Here is an 18,066-nt window from a genome sequence, read left to right as displayed (position 1 = left end):
CTAAGGCAACTACCATGGGAAATTAGGGAGACAGAGCTTCTGCATGCACCCCTTTTCCTTTGGGAAAAAGGGTCAAAAAAGTAACACCAATTTGTGTCAAAGCTGGTAGAAAGAATAAGAATGAAACCCCTTGTTTTTATTTTTCCTGTCATTTTAATGTAAGATTGAAACAGATTGCTACAACAACACTGGAGATCCCACAGAGAACTGCATGCTTTTGCTAGTAAAACACCTTTGCTGAAGCATTTAAACCTTACTTAAGAAATGAATATGGAGGTTTCAAGCCATCTTTGTCAGCACAGAAATCATTCGCAACAACTTTCTAGATATTTTCTACCTTTTCCCAAAAAAGGTCATCCTCACTTAATTGAACCCCACCGCCACTGAAGGATTCAAAGCTCATGAGCTCAAAAGTGATCAGAACATACAGGTAAGTATAAGTGGTAGTCCAAAGCTTGGTTTAAATGTTTGAAGAACAGTAAACACAACACAGTAAATGCCAAATAGATTATTATCGTTTTTATAAGGTAATGACTCATCAACTAAAACCATGTAAGATTGACATTTTCTGTACCCAGTGTCTAATGGTCATAAAGCCTTCATTCTTAATGACGTCATAGGTTTTAGAAATTAACGCATTTTCAGCTTTTCACAGTAATCATCACTTTCAGAAACTGTAAAACACAACTGCACATTACACTAACATACAATTCTCTACAGAAGCATTTTCTCATATATCAACGTTAGTCTCAAGTAATAGAGCACAAAAAGCAATACAGGACCAAAAAAACCACACAGCTTTTACATATTCCCCAGTGGTTAGCAGGTAGCGCTTTTTTTTTTTTTTTAATTCACACCAGTACTTTAAAATCAGAAATTTTGCATCCAGTGTTTGACTTCAACTTTTTAGTGTCTTATCGTCTTCTGGTACCACCATATCCTAAAATGAGAAGAGTAAAATTTATATTGGCTTTTAAAGATGCACTGGCATTGCTTATAAAACTACAACAGGAACACGTTTATTGTTAACAAATGAATAAAGAGACACGAGGGAAGGAGGAAGACAGTGCTTCGCCACCCGCAACAGCCCTCCCCGTCACCCAGGCATCAAGTTGACTAGACGCAGACATGCTGCTTAGGAATCACTTGTAGTCAGGAAACCAAAGAACACGTGTTCTATGGTGGGGCCAACGTGGTACGGGCAATACTCAAAGTCTGAGCCAAAGAGCAGAGAGGCCAATGGAGCCAGCCATGCCCTGCTACCGGTCGCAACTCCAGCAGCAACCAAACTACTGTAGGAGCAAGTTTCAGGCTTTCAATGGTAAATGTTACTCAGTCAACCTCCCCCTCCACCCACACACACACACACACACACACACACACACACGAAAATGCACTAATAGTTTACAAGATGACAAGTGTTCCCATCAGGTTTTCCTTTAGGTTATTCGGTAACGTTTAATGATTTTCTTCATTTAAGTCCCAAAGATTTCTAGTTGATATTTATGGGTTTTTTTACAATTTTTGTTTCCACTGAGAATGAGTTTTCCTGTTGTGTTATGTCCTACGTAACTATATTTTTATATATCTTCCCAATCACTACCTCCCCTCTTCCTCCCAAAAAGTAACCACCTCCTTACATCTAACACCACAGGTTAGCTTTGCTTGTTTTTAAACACGCATATTTATAAAATATGAATGTTGTAATCGTATTTATATATATTCCTTTGTGTCTGGCTTCTTTCTTTTCTTTTTATACTTGGTAGATCTACCCACATTATTGCATACAGCTGTTTATTCTCTCTCTCTGTTGCACAGCATTCCACTGTATGGCCATAACTCAATTTATTCATCTCGTTTACTACTGCTGGATACATGGTTTTTTCCAGTTGGAGGCTATTAGGAATAAAGATGCCATGAACGTTCTCATACTTATCTTTCAGTGTACAAGTATATGCATTTCTGTTGCTATATATCTTGAGAGTGAAATTGCTGGGTCTTGAGGATGTTTGTGCTTAATTTTAGTCGGTAATGCCAATCTTGCAAAGTGATCATGTCAATTTATATTCACACCAGTACTATGAGAAATTCACTCTTACACTTCAAAACATATTTATTTTTTTTTCAAAACATATTTAAACAAGTCTTCTGTCAATATCAAGAATTAACCTCTGTTCCATAACTTCCCCCTGCTGAAGAGATCCACAGCAATCTATACTACTTCATTATCCATGTCCTCCCATCCTCTGCTAATTAGCTGGATGTTTTAAAACAAATAGCTTTTTAATTTTTTATATTATATCTTTGCTTTTTACAAAATTTCCTCTTAACAATAGCAATAAACATAACCACCATATTTTTGATAATTATTTAAAGTATGGATTTACTGAGTTATTTACTGAGTCTTACTGAATTTTAAAAGTTCAAACTTCTACCTAGAAAGTTCCATTTTAAATAAGCTTAAAAGAAGCCTAGAGGTCACAGAATTAAACGTATGGTGAAACCAATGTTTAGGAAGGTTTAAGGTAAAACCCTGGTTAGTGGTAGAAGTGAGTCTAAACCAAATCCCTGTTTGATTTTTAAAGAATGTTGAGAAAAGAATGAATCTGAACTATATTTTAATCTGAGTTAATTATGCTATTAATATTTCTGATGGGTATGCCAAATAAAATTATGATTGCTAATATATAGTTAATAACTATCTTCTTAAGTTCCAAAACTATTTCTGTACTTCACTGCTACGTAATAGGAACTTCCATGCTTTCACTCTTACCTGATGCTGTTCTGGTTCTCGTCTCTGAGCTTGAATATGCCGAATAGCTACCTGAGGCTCCACGAAGGGGTGAGTAAGCACGACTATTCCATGTGCTAGAGTATGAAGGAGACGGGTAGTACCACGAGTCTGAGAAGGGTGTTGCTGCTCTATTAAAGACACAAAAGCATATCAGGCATTTTTCTTATGACTTTTAAATATCCTCCTATCCCTACGCTCTCAGAAAAAAAATACCTTTATCAAGTGTTTTTCCTCAGTGATCTGGTATAACATGAAATAAATACTGTTTTGTATTTCTGATATTGTATAGTCACTGCCATGGGGGGCAGAGTGACAGGAAGAAGAGACTCTTTCTTCCAGAACTCATACTCAGATAAAATCTAAAATTAAACTACCAATAATAAGAAGACATCCCAAAATCTGGCTCTAAGCCCTTTTCAGCCTTGCTTCTCTATCACTCTCCTACGAAACCAGACTGCTAACTGTTCCTCAAATGCCATGTTCTTTCCTGTCTTCTCATTTTCTCAGATGTTAAGTAAAGAGTCTTTTTCCTATCTCATGATCTCTATAAGGATGACACTGGAAGAAGAAACACAATGAAAGAAAACAACATATACAATATTGATGAAAGCCCATATAGCAGAGAATCTGATTTAATAGGGTAATGTCACCATAATTTATTTTCCTAACAACACCACATCCAATAAAACTGCAAAGCAAACAAAGAAGCCTCTAAAGAAATGTGGAATTAAAGGGCAAGGGAGATCAGTGCAAAGCCTACCTGTTACTGCCAAACAAATATCCTAATATTCCTCCAGTTCCCAAGCCAGTCCAGAACCCTGGTCCTGAATTGTCATATCCCTGTTGTCCTGTGAAAGCACTGCCGAAACCAGAAGCTGCACCGTGTGGTCCTAGAAATAAAAATGATTTATTATGTAACCTCACTTAAAACAGCCCACAAAACCAAAAATAATACGGCATTTCAATTACTTCATTTGTCCTATTTATTACTAATACTCAACCCTCGACTCATAAACAAGTTGTATTCAAAAAGTGTATACTAAAAAAAGCAGGGGGCGGGGGGGCGCCTGGGTGGCTCAGTCGGCTGAGCGTCCCACTCTTGATTTCGGCCCAGGTCATGATCTCAGGGTTGTGGCATCGAGCCCCACGTCAGGCTCCCCGCTCAGCAGGGAGTCTGCTTCAAGCTCTCTCTCCCTCTCCCTCTGTTCCTCCACCCCCACCACACACTCTCTCTCTCTCTGAAATAAATAAATCTTTTTTTAAAAAGTGTATTCATAAAATACTGATTTATAACTAAGGAGCAGCTTTCCCACGGACATGGAAAAAAAAGAGATATATTTTAGAAGGGGGGTTAGTGTCCTCCTGTAAAGTCACATCTGCCCTGCTCAGGATCGGCTACTGGAAGATGACCCCCCGGGAGTTCCTTCTGTTGTATTATGAACATCTGTAAGAGCTTCAGGTGATAGCTGTACTTGAGTGTCTAATGGAGGAATCCAAGTGGAGGCAGCAGCCAAATATTTGTATCAACTGGGAAGTCAGATCTTAAAGAGACCAAAAAAGTATCTTCAGCTCAGAGGAAGTTGTTTTTTTTTTTTAATTGATGTATAGCACACATAAAGGAAAGTGTGCTAATCTCACATGAAACAACATAATAAATTTGTACATATGTACTCGTGCATGTAACCACTACGCACATCAATAAAACATTTCTAGCACCCCGGAAGGCTCCCTCATGACAATTCCCAATAGACACCCACCCACACCAGAGATAAGCATTACCCTGACTTCTCTCACTATACTTTAGTTTTACCCATTCCTGAACTTTGTATAAACATAATCACACACTAGGTACTCTTCCGTGTCCGGCACATCATTGTGTCTATGAGAGTCAACCCCCATTATTGCACTGTATCAGTTTTTGGGTTTGTTTTTTTAAACTGATCTATAGTATTCCATTGTGTGAAAAAAATCACAATTTGTCCCATTCTTATGTTTACGTACATTCTATTTCCAGTTTTTTCCTGTTATGAATAAAACTGTAAAAATGCTCTGTGCATGTCTTTTTGTGTACAAATGCATGCACTTCTCGTAGGTATGTATTGAGGAACGGAACTGCTGGGTCATAGGGGAGGCGGTGCCAGTTTTCAAAGTGTTTTCTACTGTAACTCCTACCGTCAAGTTGCAGTTGACTACATCCTTACCCTTACCTGGTACTCTCCCTTTTTAATGGTAGCCGTTATGGTGGTTATATAGTGGTTAATAATGAACTCAGTGTGGTTTTAATTTGCATTTTCCTGAAAACTAATGATGCTAGGCACCTTTTCATACTGTTACTGGACATCTGGATATCTTCTATTATAAAAGGCTGTTCAAGTCTCTGTCCATTTTAAAAACTGGGTTGTGTGTCTTCCCTCAGATTTGTGGGAGAGTTCTTTATATATTCTAGGGCTCGCTTGGGCAGCACATACATATATATTCTAGACACATACCCTGTGTTGGAAATAACGTTTTACAAATATTTTCTCCCAGTCTGTGGCTTGCCTTTCCACTCTGTTAAATGTGGTCTTTTGATGGCTAAACATTCTTAATTTAAATAAAGTCAAATTTATCCATCCGTTCTTTATGGCTGGAACTTTTTATAGTCTAAGTAATTTTTACCTACCGCATGATCATGACAAATATCTTCCTATGTTTTCTGGAAACCTGTTTTACCTTTTATGCTGAGATCTATAATATTTAATGAATAAATTTTTGTGTATGGTATGAGAGTTCAAGGTAAATGCTTATTACCAAATCTGATCAAGTTTTTCTGATTAAGGTGATTTATAATTTAATCATGCCACCTTCAAATAATAATCACAATTACCCTTACATAGAATAAGAGGTAAAGAAGTTGAAAAAGTAAAATATAAGATGAGAAGACAAATCTGCTTTGGTTTCCCAATCTGACCACATTCTATTTCAGAAACCAGCACAAGATTCACTACCTGGCATCTACCCTACTTATTGCCATTAGGGAAACATACCTGTGAATTCAGACTTAAAGCCTGCAGGAGGGGGTCCTGCTGAGTTGGTGAATCTCTGATAACGATGGGAATTTGGAGGATACTCAGAATATGGTGGAGGAGAATCTTGACCATCACTAAGGAACAATTTATAAACTCCAAAAGCAATAGCAAGTAGTACTATGATGGTAATCAATCCACTGATGCCACTAGAATCTGGGGAGTACAGCTTATTATAATAATCAGAGAAAGAGTTAAAGCCATGGTTTTTTCCAGACTCTCTCAATTTCTTCAGGCCAAGTTCTGTATAATCTAAGTTATACTCCAAGCCACAGGAACCTCTTAGTATATACTGGTCTTCAGAGGATTCATAGCCTTCACAGCTTACCACAGTTTTTCCAAATTTATACGCAATATCTAAATCGGTCTTACATTCCCACTGTGAAGAAAAATAGAAATACGCTATTAGAATCAAAAATTGTTTTTCATCTAATATGTACTATCTGGGCAGTCATAAAACTGCAAAATGAAGTCAGGGAATGATAAAATTCACAACAATGAGTACTTCTGTGTTGGGGGAAGGTAACCCAGGGACTTCAAAGCTAGGTACTAGGTACCTGAGTGTCTGTTTTATTACTATTCCTTATTCCTTACATACACATGTAAGTAATTCTTTTGTACATATTAAATATTCCACAATTGTAAATGTTAAGCAAAATTTTTAAATGTCAACTTTTTGCCACTCTTGTTCAAGATGTTTTAAAAATAAGAGGTTTTGGGGGGCACCGAGGTGGCAGAGTCAGTTAAGCAACCGACTCTCGGTTCCGGCTCAGGTCGTGATGTCGGGGTGGTGAGATGGAGCCCCGCCACAGGCTCCGCGCTCAGCACAGAGTCCGCCTAAGAGTCTCTCCCGCTTCCTCTGCCCGACCACCCATCCCCCATGACAGCATGTGCTCACTCTTTCTCTCTCTAAAATAAATAAATCTTTTAAAAATAAATAATAAAAACAGAGTTGTTTTTTTTTAAGTTAAGGCTCAAACATCAGCATCATACAGGAGTATCTGGTAACTACATATAGCATCAGAGATAGTATATAACCTTCTGAGAAAAACTTTCTGCACAAATTTTATAATACTATGGACTAACTTTCCAAGGGTCCAATCCTCTAAGTAATTCTCTTAAAAAAATTTTTAAAGTAATCTCTACACCCAGCATGGGGCCTGAACTCACAACCCCAAGATCAAGAATCACATATTCCACTGACTGAGCCAGCCAGGCGCCCCATCTCTTAAAAATTTTTTTGAAGATATTTAGAAAAATGCAAAAAGAATTCACGCTAGCCTCAAAAATTTCCACCTTAAAAAAAAAGTCCACTCCCCCCACCTACACATGCTCTCTCGCTCTTGCTCTCTCAAATAAATAAAATAAAATCTTTTTTTAAAAAGTCTGAGTTTAAATTTCATAACTATATTTTGAGCAAAATAGGTAATATGCTTCTTTAACAGCATTTAAAGAGACACAAGCTAAAATAGATCTGATTTGTTCTTCTGCGTTTCGGTAAGTTTTTGGCCAATTATCTTCCTCTCCCAAATTTCAGATATGTTATTTTATTTTTTATAACAGCTTTATTGAAATATGATTCACCTACCATACATTCACCCATTTTGATGGTTTTTAGTATATTCACAGTTGTGCAACCATCACCACAATCAATTTTAGCACATTTTCATCACCCCAAAAAGAAATCTCATATCCATTAGCAGTCATTCACTTCCTCCCAAATCTCCCAGCCCTGGGCAACTACCAATCTGCCTTTATGGATTTCCCTATCCTGAACATTTCATACAACATGTGATTGACTTCTTTGACTTAGCATAATGTTTTCACACATGTTGTAGCATGTATCTGTTCTTCATTCTTTTTTATGGCGAAATAATATTCCATTGTATGGATATACCACATTTTGTTTATTCATTCATCAATAATAGACATTTAGGATGTTTCTACTTTTTGGCTATTATGAATAATGCTGCTACAAACATTTATGTACAAATTTTTGTGTGGACATATATTTTTAATTCTCCTGGGTATAGACCTAGTAGTGGAATGACTGGGGCATATAGTAACTCTATGTTTAACCTTTTGAGGAACAGCCAGGCAGTTTTCCAAAGCAGCTGCACCATTTTACATTTCCTAACAGCCTATGATTCCTGATCATGTTAACATTATTTCTCAAGCGCAGGTTGGTATTCTTTGAGGAGTGACAGTAAAATGACAACAAGAAGAGAACCTCTACCCCTACCCTCAAGTATATAAAGTTTTGAAAATTTACTAATGTGTTAGAAGAAAATAACAATGAATATTTCCAGGCCTTATTTTTACTTATTTATTTTAAAGATTTTATTTATTTATTTGACAGAGCAGGAGAGCACAGGCAGGGGGAGAGGCAGAGGGAGAGGTAGAAGCAGGCCCCCCACTGAGCAGGGGCTCAATGTGGGGCTCGATCCCAGGACCCTGGGATCATGATCTGAGCTGAAGGCAGATGGCTAACCAACTGAGCCACCCAGGCACCCCTATTTCCAGGCTTTAAAATCAGTTCATTTCTTTTGGAGGATGTTCTTCCAGAAAATGAATAACTGATTTATATTTATATATTTAACTTGAGATTTTCTATATGTCTTTCCCAAAAATACTGAATCATATCCCAATAAACACTTTATTGAATAAAAATTCCAGTTAGACTGTCATCAACATAATGAATATTACCTGTACATCATAACCATCCCAACCTTTGTTCTGACATTGTATGACTTTTGGGGTATAAGAATCACAACCAGCTGTGCCTCCAACACATTTCAATTGTGGGATCGGATCCAGCCTACGAGAGGTGGTATAGCGGTCATGGTAGAGGGTAAGAGCTTTTACATCCCGCAACAATATTCTGTCTAAAACAAGAACACAGATGAACAGGTAGTAAATATATTGTCAAACACAGAGTCATCCTAATAAAACTCTTGTCATAGAAAATACTTTCAAAAGTAAGTGGATGTAGAATTCTACATTGTCACTCAAGCAAGAGAGTAGAATTTTCAGACATCTGAAAGGTTTCAAAATATTTATCTCCCAGGTATCAATTCTCAGTAAGATAACGAAGGATATTCACAAGAGAAAAACATAAAAACCAGAGGTCTAAAGAAAGAGTAGTGGCATACAGAGGGACAAAGTTAATCCCAAGGAGAATGATAAGTGAAGATAGCAGGATGATAACCATGGGTCAGGCAGAGGGTAACAAGTCCACACTGCAAGCGTACTGCTCAAAAGGGCTACCAGCAAAATTCCCTGCTGTTACCTTACCTCACCTTTTTTAAACCTAAGGACAGAATGTCCAGGTGAACCTGGCTTTGGTTTTTATCTGTATTTGGTCTGTCTTGACCTTGAGCTGATGGAAGTTCCTCCTCTTCCCCCATGTCCTGCTACCTGGGATCAGCTGAGGACACTCACGTCACCCCATCGTTTTATTCTTCTTGAAACTATTCATGTATGTTTATGATATATTTCACGATTTTTTTAAATAGTGAAACCCACTCTTCCTCCAATTTCACATTTCTGTAATAACCCAAATTAACGACCTGGTAAGTACCTTTTTCTTGCTTACCCAGACACAGATACAGGAGTTGTTTTGGGTTTTGTTAATCTATGGTTATAAAAACTGAATATACAGTCCACATTATTCTTCACATGGTTTTTCCACTTAATTATACATCATAGACATTCCCTCATATCAGCAGATACAGATCATATTTATACTTATTTACCAAAAAAAGAACTTAATAAATGTGACTAAGCTGAGATTTATCAGCCACACTCACCAGAATGCAATAAAACTAGAAATATAACATCAAACATATAATAATATATAAAATCAATAATGGAAAGACAGCTGAAAACCAGTAACAACAAAGAAAGTAAATGTGGACTACATATATCAAAATATATTATTAAACCTATAGTAGTATAAACAGTGTAATATTGGCAGAGGATTAGAAAAATTGATCATCATACACCATGTACAAAAATTAATCCATGATGGCTAAAAACTTACCATAAAACATACAACAAATAAAAAATACTAGAAGAAAGCACAACAGAATGTTTATAATCCTGATATGGAGAATTCTTAAGATACCAAAAGAAAAACACTGACCAGCAAGATAAAGACTGTAATTGATCAAATTATGTTCAATCTATGAATCAGAGTCTATAATGATACTCAAAGAGAATGCCAAAAACTCATTTGTCACTAAAAGTTGCTACCTACCTCCTTACTCCGAAAATTGGTAATTAAAGATTAAAAATTAAATTTATATTCTGACTTTCCACCAGGAACTATAATCTGAAATAGCCTCAGGTGATAATGGAAATCTCAACTTTACTGAAGAATGACAGCTAATAAATGCAGAAGAAATGACAGAATTAGAAAAAAATCATCATTTCATAATGCCCAAAGAAACCGATGCAGACAAGGATTTACTGGTTTTAAAATCATTAAGAGACTGGATATTGGTATGGTGCCAACTAACATTACACAGAGTGCTTTCTGGAAAAATGTAACTTCACAAGGGTTATAAAGCCACTTTTAATCTACTAGTTAATCTTAACATCAATAATGGTAGAACAAATCTACATCTACTATGATGTAATCCCCAAAAGTATTTAACATGAATTTTACCAAACCTTTGGACTTAACATCCAGTCTACGAGAAAAACAGGGAAGAAAAAAAGCAAGCTAAAACACCATGAGAAAACAGAATCCAGAAGGTAGGATACTCTAAAGGACAACAGGCCCAAACCCTTCAGCAAAGCAGTAGCATAAATAAAGGACTCTTTGTTCTACATTTACGAAGACTTAAGGGAGAATACAATCAGATGGGATGCACAGACCTGGATTGGGTCGGGTTTTGAACCAACTAGTTTAGACATTTCAGGCATAATTGTGATATCTGAATATGGAATGGATAATTAGTTGATATTAAGAAATTAAGATTAATTTTGTCAGGGGCAATGTTATTTTTACCTTGTGGGGAAAAGTTCCTTTTTAAAAAAGGAAGGGGGGCATATTGAAGGATTTAATGATGGCCTGTCATGATGCCTAAAATTACATTGACATATTTCAACTCTAAATAGAGAGTTGAAAGAAAACAGGAATATGTAAAGATTGATAACTTTCCACCAAAATTTAAAATATCTTTCCCAGAATTCCTCTGGTAGACTGACTAGAATGACTTAGGATCCAGTAATTCTAGTAAAATGAGTATTTGGCTTTCCCAGTATCTACATGGAGGTAGACAAGGAGAAGAAGGTAGACAACGGCTTCTGAGTAATCCTCCAGTGGTATCTGTCACATGTGGTACAAACAGAAGAAATAACATTTTATTCAGAGTTTCTGGACCTACAAAATCCAAGAGAACTTCCCAAAAGACAACCATGGCATAATAAGAGAATTTGATAAAACAGCTAGATATTTTATCAATTACCAAAGGTCAACAGTTTTTTCTATACCTGTATCCAATTAAAAATGAAAATAGGAAGCCTATCTCAAATTAGTGCCAAACTACATAAAACATAAAAACATACATAAAATATCTGGAAATAAACTTAGGATCAATATGTGATCTATATTTTAAAAATACGTATATAATAAGATCTAAATAAATGTAATGCACTTCCCACCAGGAACCAAACTGGGATTTTTGGAACCAGGAAGAAATTATGTTAAAGGTCCTGTGGACAAACTAATGTCTATAAATAGCCAAAAATTTTTTGAAAAAGAATTGCTTTACCAGACAATAAAACTTACCATAAAATAACTATAATCAAGATAGTATGGAATTAGAACAGATATAGGCAAAGGAGGAGGGGATGGAGTAATTGGGTGATGGGCATTAAGGAGGTCACTTGATGTAACGAGCACTGGATGTTATATGCAACTCCTGAATCACTAAATTCTACCCCTGAAACTAATAATATACTATATGTTAACTAACTTGAATTTAATCTTTTTTAATTAAAAAAAAATAGGCAAGGGAACTATGAGACAAAAGAAAGCCCAGAATAAATCCAGATATATGTAGGAATCCAATAGAAGATAAAGTGGACATTTTGGGGCACCTGGGTGGCTCAATCAGATGAGTATCTGACTCTTAATTTTAGCTCAGGTCATGATCTCTGGGTGATGGGATCAAGCCCCTCACTGGGCTCCCGAATGGGGCTCCACGCTCAGCTGGAGTCAGCCTGAGATTCTCTCTCTCCCTCTTCCTCTGCCCCTTCCCCTGCTTGTGCTTGGGTGCACACCCGCACTGCCTCTCAAATAAGTAAAAAAAAAAAAAACGTAAGGGGCGCCTGGGTGGCTCAGTCGTTAAGAGTCTGCCTTCGGCTCAGGTCACGATCCCGGGGTCCTGGGATCGAGCCCCGCATCGGGCTCCCTGCTCGGTGGGAAGCCTGCTTCTCCCTCTCCCAATCCCCCTGCTTGTGTTCCCTCTCTCGCTGTGTCTCTCTCTGTCAAATAAATAAATAAATAAAAATATTTTTAAAAAATAAAAATAAAAATAAAAAACTTGAAAAAGAAAAGATAAAGTGGACTTTTTAATTTAGAAAAAAAAAAGAGTGCCTTCTTTAATACATGACACCAACATAATTGACTATGCAGCTAGAACAAAATCCACAGCAATATAAAAACTTAATTCCACATGGGCTGAAGACCTAAAATTTCCAAGAACTATATTAAAATAAAATATGGTATATTAACCCCAAACGACCACCTCATACATAAAAAACTGTAACAATGAAAATATTCAAAGGTTTAAAGTCATAAGGTATTATTAAACTAAGTAACAGGAATAATAATAACTTGAAATTATTGTAGCAGGGTTGAGATAATGCGAAGAACACTGAACTAAATTCCCATCACCAACTTGCTATATGACTTTGGCCAAGTCACTTAATTTATCTGCATAGAAGTTTCCTCACTTGTAAAATTAAGAAGATAGTATCAACTTTAAAACTGGTCATGAAGCTTTGATTTATCAACCTTAAAATAGGTTGTGAAGTTTAGGTATGATTTACTAGAACTGTCCTGCAGAGTACTTGACACATAATAAATGATCAAGTACAATATATATTACTGAGAATGTTGAAGGAGCTATATACACACTGGGTTTCATTAACATAACCCTACAGCATTTTTCTTCCCTAGATCTCCTAAAGGTCGCTGTTTTGTGGCCTTAAAAATTCCTATGTTGAAGCCCTAATCCCAATGTCAGTATATCTGGAGGCAAGGACTTTGGGAAGTGATTAGTTTTAGATGAGGGCTTGAGGATGAAGCCCCTATGATAGCATTAGACCTTTATAAGAAGAGGAAAAGACCAGAGCCTTCTCTTTCTCTGCCATGTGAGGATGTACAAGACAATCATCTGCAAATGAGGAAGAGGGTCCTCACCTGACAACAAACATGCTAGCACCCTGATCTTGGACTTCCCAGCCTCCAGAATATGAGAAATAAATGCTTGTTGTTTAAGCCAACCAATCATGGTATTTTGTGGGCACCTGGGTGACTCGGTTAGGCGACTGCCTTGGGCTCAGGTCATGATCCTGGAGTCCCAGGATTGAGTCCTGCATCAGGCTCCCTGCTCAGCAGGGAGTCTGCTTCTCCCTTCGACCCTCCCCCCTCTCAGGCTCTCTGTCTCTCATTCTCTCTCTCTCAAATAAATAAATAAAATCTTTAAAAAAAAAAAAAAAGAAAAACATGGTATTTTGTTATTGCAGCCCAAAGTGAGATGAGGTCTAAGAACAAAGTGCTCATACCCATCCACCACTAGTTGTATCAGTCAAGGGTCACAGGGAGTCCCCACAAGTCCAGACTCACAAATGGAAATCCATTTACAGGTCTCAAACTTAAGATGAACAAAACCAAACATGCTTCTCTCACAATCTTCCACATCTCTCAGGTAATGGTCACTCCACACTTCTAGTCACTCAGGCCAAAAACCTTGGATCACCTTTGTCCTCTCCTCTCACCCCTACATCTAATCCATCAGAATAGCATGTCAGCTCCACCTTCTAAACAGGTGAGAATCCAATCACTCTCACCAACTCCACTGCTTCTCCGCTGGCCACACCATCCCTACTCTTGGAACTCACTGTACCAGCAGCCTCTTCACTGGCCTCCCTGCTTCCCCGGACCTCCTACAGTCTGTTCTCCACAGAGAGGACAGAATGAGCCTTTAAAATGCAAGTCATGGTTATCCCTCCTCGACCCTCAGGTTTCTGATCAAATGTCACCTTAACAGTGACTTCTTCCCTGACCAATGTATATTTTGAAAGTTCCACTTCTACCTGCACACCCTGTCTTCCTTCCCCTGCGTTACCATTGCCCATACCACTTTTCATGATATGACATGCTACTTACCAATTTGTGTATTGTTTATTTCTCCTCAATAGATGTAAACTCTCTGGGGGCAAAATGCTCACTTTTGTTCACTGCTATATTGCCAACACCCAGAAAAGTGACTTAAATATAAAATAATTCCATAAAGAATTTTGAAAAGTCCGGTAATCTCTTTAGAACTGGTACAATTTTTTTCCAGACAAATTATCACTCTATGTTAGCTAAAGACAAAGTGCATCCAAAGTAAAAAAAAAACTAGGGAGTGATTATTGTTTTATTACAAGGCTTGATAAAACTTGACCCAATAAAACTTTTATAGAACAGTTCCTCAAAGTAAATTTAAGGTAAACTAGAATTTATAAAAATCGATTGTGTTTACTCTGCAAAATATTTTGGTGCTTTTTGTTCCAGAACAATAGTTTATACATTAGATAGACTAAGAGCTACCAAGAAGTGGTTCACCATTCATTTAAATTTGGTTCCTTTTTTTAATTTCCCTGACTCTTCATCTGTAAACTTCCTTTTTTTTTTTTTTTTTTTTATTAAGAATTGAGGGTTCGGGGCACCTGGGTAGCTCAGTTGGTTAAGCATAGGACTCTTGATTTCAGCTCAGGTCATGATCTCATGGTGGTGGGATAAAGCCTCAGGCTGGGCTCGCCGCTCAGCCGGAGTCAGCTTGAGATTCTCTCCCTCTCTCTCCCTCCGCTCCTCCCCCTGCACATGCGTTCACCCCAGCACACACGCACACTCTCTCTCTCAAATAAATAAGTCTTAAAAAAAAAAAAAAAAGAATTGATGGTTCAACTGTTTCAGTCCTGTTTTTAAATTATAATTCTGATCAAAATGTCCTCTTTATATACAACTTTCTAGGAATACATAAATAAATGGACATTTAAAGCCAACCTGTCTTTTATTACTAATAAAACATCCACATCAAATCAGTTACTCAAAGCCAAGTATTTGCAAACAGCACCTTCTCTCTCATTTCAGCATTGAGGAATAAAATAGGATATTACAGAAGTAAATCTCTTGCTTAAGAAACATGGGCATTTCCTATCACCCAAGTCACAAATGCAATGTTGATACCTTTCATGCTTTAACATCTTCATTCTCCAAACAAAAAATGTTCTAACTATTTAAAAGTCATTTCTTGGGGCGCCTGGGTGGCTCAGTCGTTAAGCGTCTGCCTTCGGCTCAGGTCATGATCCCAGGGTCCTGGGATCGAGCCCCGTATCAGGCTCCCTGCTCTGTGGGAAGCCTGCTTCTCCCTCTCTCTCTCTCTCTCCCCCTGCTTGTGTTCCCTCTCTCGCTGTGTCTCTGTCAAATAAATAAAATCTTTAAAAAAAATAAAAATTAAAAATAAATAAATAAAAGTCATTTCTTACATCACTCCAATTTAACAACACGCATCATTAAATGGAAACCTGTATGTTTGTGTATATATACACATATTAATTACACGGAATATTATTTATCCCATAAAAATTCTTTAGAATATTCTAATAACATAGTAATAAAAAAAAATCTCTTCTCCAGAAATCACTTATCATGTATCATCGCACACAAAAAAATAACAATAAAATGTTTTTTAAATTCTAGTGTGCGGTGAAAAAGAAGAAAAGCTGACGTAACGAGATGAACTTCACTGTAGTGGTCAGAATAAGAAGCATGGGTTCTGCTCATGTAAGTAGTACAGTCTACGACTCTGCTAACCTACCTACAAGGTTTACATCGCTGCCCACTAAGTGTGACTCACAGACTGCCGGTGCTGTGGCAACTGTCAGCTATAGCAACAGGCAGCCATGACAACAGGCAGGGAAGATGACTTCAGACAGTCATGACAACAAAGCAAGAGGAGCAGGTGAGAGCCGAGCTTTCCAGTTATTCTTAGGGAAGAGGATTGTAGTCCGAGAAAGGAGAAGGTAGACAAATTCTGGGAGTCCAGGGAAGGGAGAAAGGGGACCGTAAGAATACAGAGTCGTCCCGCCCCGCCGACTTCCCAACAGTCCCCACTTGTCCCGTAGGACGTCTGAGAAGAGCAAAAGGAACAGGCAGGACGCAGGTGAAGAGGGAAGAAGATGGAAATGAGAAATCAGCGCTGAAAGGCCCAAGCGGAGGCGAACGGAAATGTCGCCCGCTGGGCCTCTGAGCGCTAGCTGTACGCGACAGAAAGGGACGGGTGACGACAGCACTCACCAGGGTCTCCCCAGCCGAGGGCAGGGCCCGCGATCAGCAGAAGCAAAAGGAGGCTGAGAAGGGGGCAGCGTCCAGCAGCTTCCGGCCCACCGGCTGCGGCCATGGCTCTGGGTGAGCGGGTGGTTGCCAGGCGGCTGCCAGGCCGGAATCCTCTTGCGGAAATCTGTCCGCGCGCGGCCGCACCGCAACGCCAGGAGCTCAGTCCGCGGCGCAGGGATGTCCGTCCGCAGCGCCGCAGCGAAGGTCCGTGCGCGAGTGTTACGTCATTGTCACTGCGTCGCGCGGGAGAACACGAGTGGACACTGCAGGCCCCGCCCCTGGGGCCTAGAGCGCCTGGGGGCGTGGCCAAGGGCAGGACGCTTCCGCTGGGGGCGGATCCATGAGCGGGGCGCAGGGTGCTGGGGCTGGGACCGAAATGACGCAACCCTGTTGCGTTTGGTCTGCGGCTCAGAAAGCGAAGGGACAAGGGTTAGAGAGATTGAAACCAACGTAAAATCTAAGAAATGTACTTGGGTTATGTATTTCCGAAACCTCCGTAACCTTTCTGAGGAAAGTAATTGTGCATTATAAAACTTTCTGTCTTCAGCACCTAACATAGAGCCTGGTACATGATTCGTGTTCCACTATTGTTTGCTAAGAAGATTCGGGTGAAAGGTAGCAAGGGAATATGTCGTCTGGTTTCAGAAGTTCAGAGCCTTTATATATTTCCTTGTACGTGGAGGCAGTAAGAACTTACAAAATATCAGGAGAAGAAACTACTACTTAACCAGTCAGAGAAAACAGTTCTAAGAGTGCACGAGCATTATCTTTGAGGCCTGACGGCCCTGGGTTTCTCTCATTCATTCATTCATTCATTCATTCAACAAATGCAGGTTGAATGCCTAATACGTGTCAGGCGCTGCTTTAGGCATGGAAGACAGACAAATTCCCGGTACTCGTGGACCTTACACTAAAGCCGGATAGGAAAAACAACATTAAATAATTAGTAAGCAAAGATAATAGGCAGTGATAAATGCATTGATGAAAATAAAACACGGTGTTACAAATAGAGACTGGGAGGCAACTTCAGGGAGGCATTTCCTTGCTGAGGAAGTGATTTTGAAGTTTGAGACCTGAATGAGAAAGAACCAGCCATACAACAGTCCGGGGAAGATCCTCCACAGCTTGGGGAACAGTGGGTGCACAAGCCGTTGCCATGTGTTTTGAGGAACAATCATTCATCGATTCAGCCAATAACTTTACATATCGAGCATCCACCAGTACCTAACAGTACCTGCCAGGCACTGTTCTAGGCACTGGGGATACAGTAGTGAATAAAACAAAATTCAGGGGTTGGGAGAGGCAAACAAGTCCAATACAACTGAAGCAAAGTAATTTAGGGGAAGAGCGGAACAAGAGGAAGCTGAGCAGTGGGGGCTTGGAGTGGGACCAATCAAGATTGTAAGAAAGATAATAGAAAATTCTGTTCTCAACATGTTAAGTTCGCAGTGACTATTAAGCATCCAGATAGACATGTCAAACAGACACTTGGATGTGTAAGTCTGTATTTCAAAGTTAAGGTAAACTTGGTAGTTGATGTTATCAAAATGAAGATGGTATTTAATGCCACAGAAAAAGGTACAATGCAT

General features: G+C 38.7%; 1 protein-coding gene across 1 annotated transcript; it reads right to left on the bottom strand.

Moving 5' to 3' along the window:
- Positions 1 to 504: 504 nt before the first annotated feature.
- On the bottom strand, positions 505 to 16,717 carry SARAF (store-operated calcium entry associated regulatory factor). Its single transcript, XM_078069663.1, has 6 exons — positions 16,439 to 16,717; positions 8,566 to 8,744; positions 5,821 to 6,238; positions 3,555 to 3,684; positions 2,774 to 2,922; positions 505 to 940 (listed from the first exon to the last, which is right to left on the bottom strand). The coding sequence occupies exons 1-6, from the start codon at positions 16,539 to 16,541 to the stop codon at positions 915 to 917; spliced, it is 1,005 nt and encodes a 334-aa protein (XP_077925789.1). The 5' UTR covers positions 16,542 to 16,717; the 3' UTR covers positions 505 to 914.
- Positions 16,718 to 18,066: the final 1,349 nt, after the last annotated feature.

The sequence above is a fragment of the Halichoerus grypus genome, chromosome 3 (genome assembly GCF_964656455.1).
Source record: "Halichoerus grypus chromosome 3, mHalGry1.hap1.1, whole genome shotgun sequence".
NCBI lineage: Eukaryota > Metazoa > Chordata > Mammalia > Carnivora > Phocidae > Halichoerus > Halichoerus grypus.
This window is presented reverse-complemented; position numbering and strand designations above follow the sequence as displayed.

Excerpts from the sequence above, each read along its gene's own strand:
- SARAF (XM_078069663.1), bottom strand. The coding sequence starts at position 16,541 with ATGGCCGCAGCCGGTGGGCCGGAAGCTGCTGGACGCTGCCCCCTTCTC. Across the intron at positions 8,745-16,438 it reads CCTCGGCTGGGGAGACCCTG|ACAGAATATTGTTGCGGGAT; the intron begins GTGAGTGCTGTC and ends TTCTTGTTTTAG. Across the intron at positions 941-2,773 it reads GAGAACCAGAACAGCATCAG|GATATGGTGGTACCAGAAGA; the intron begins GTAAGAGTGAAA and ends TTCTCATTTTAG.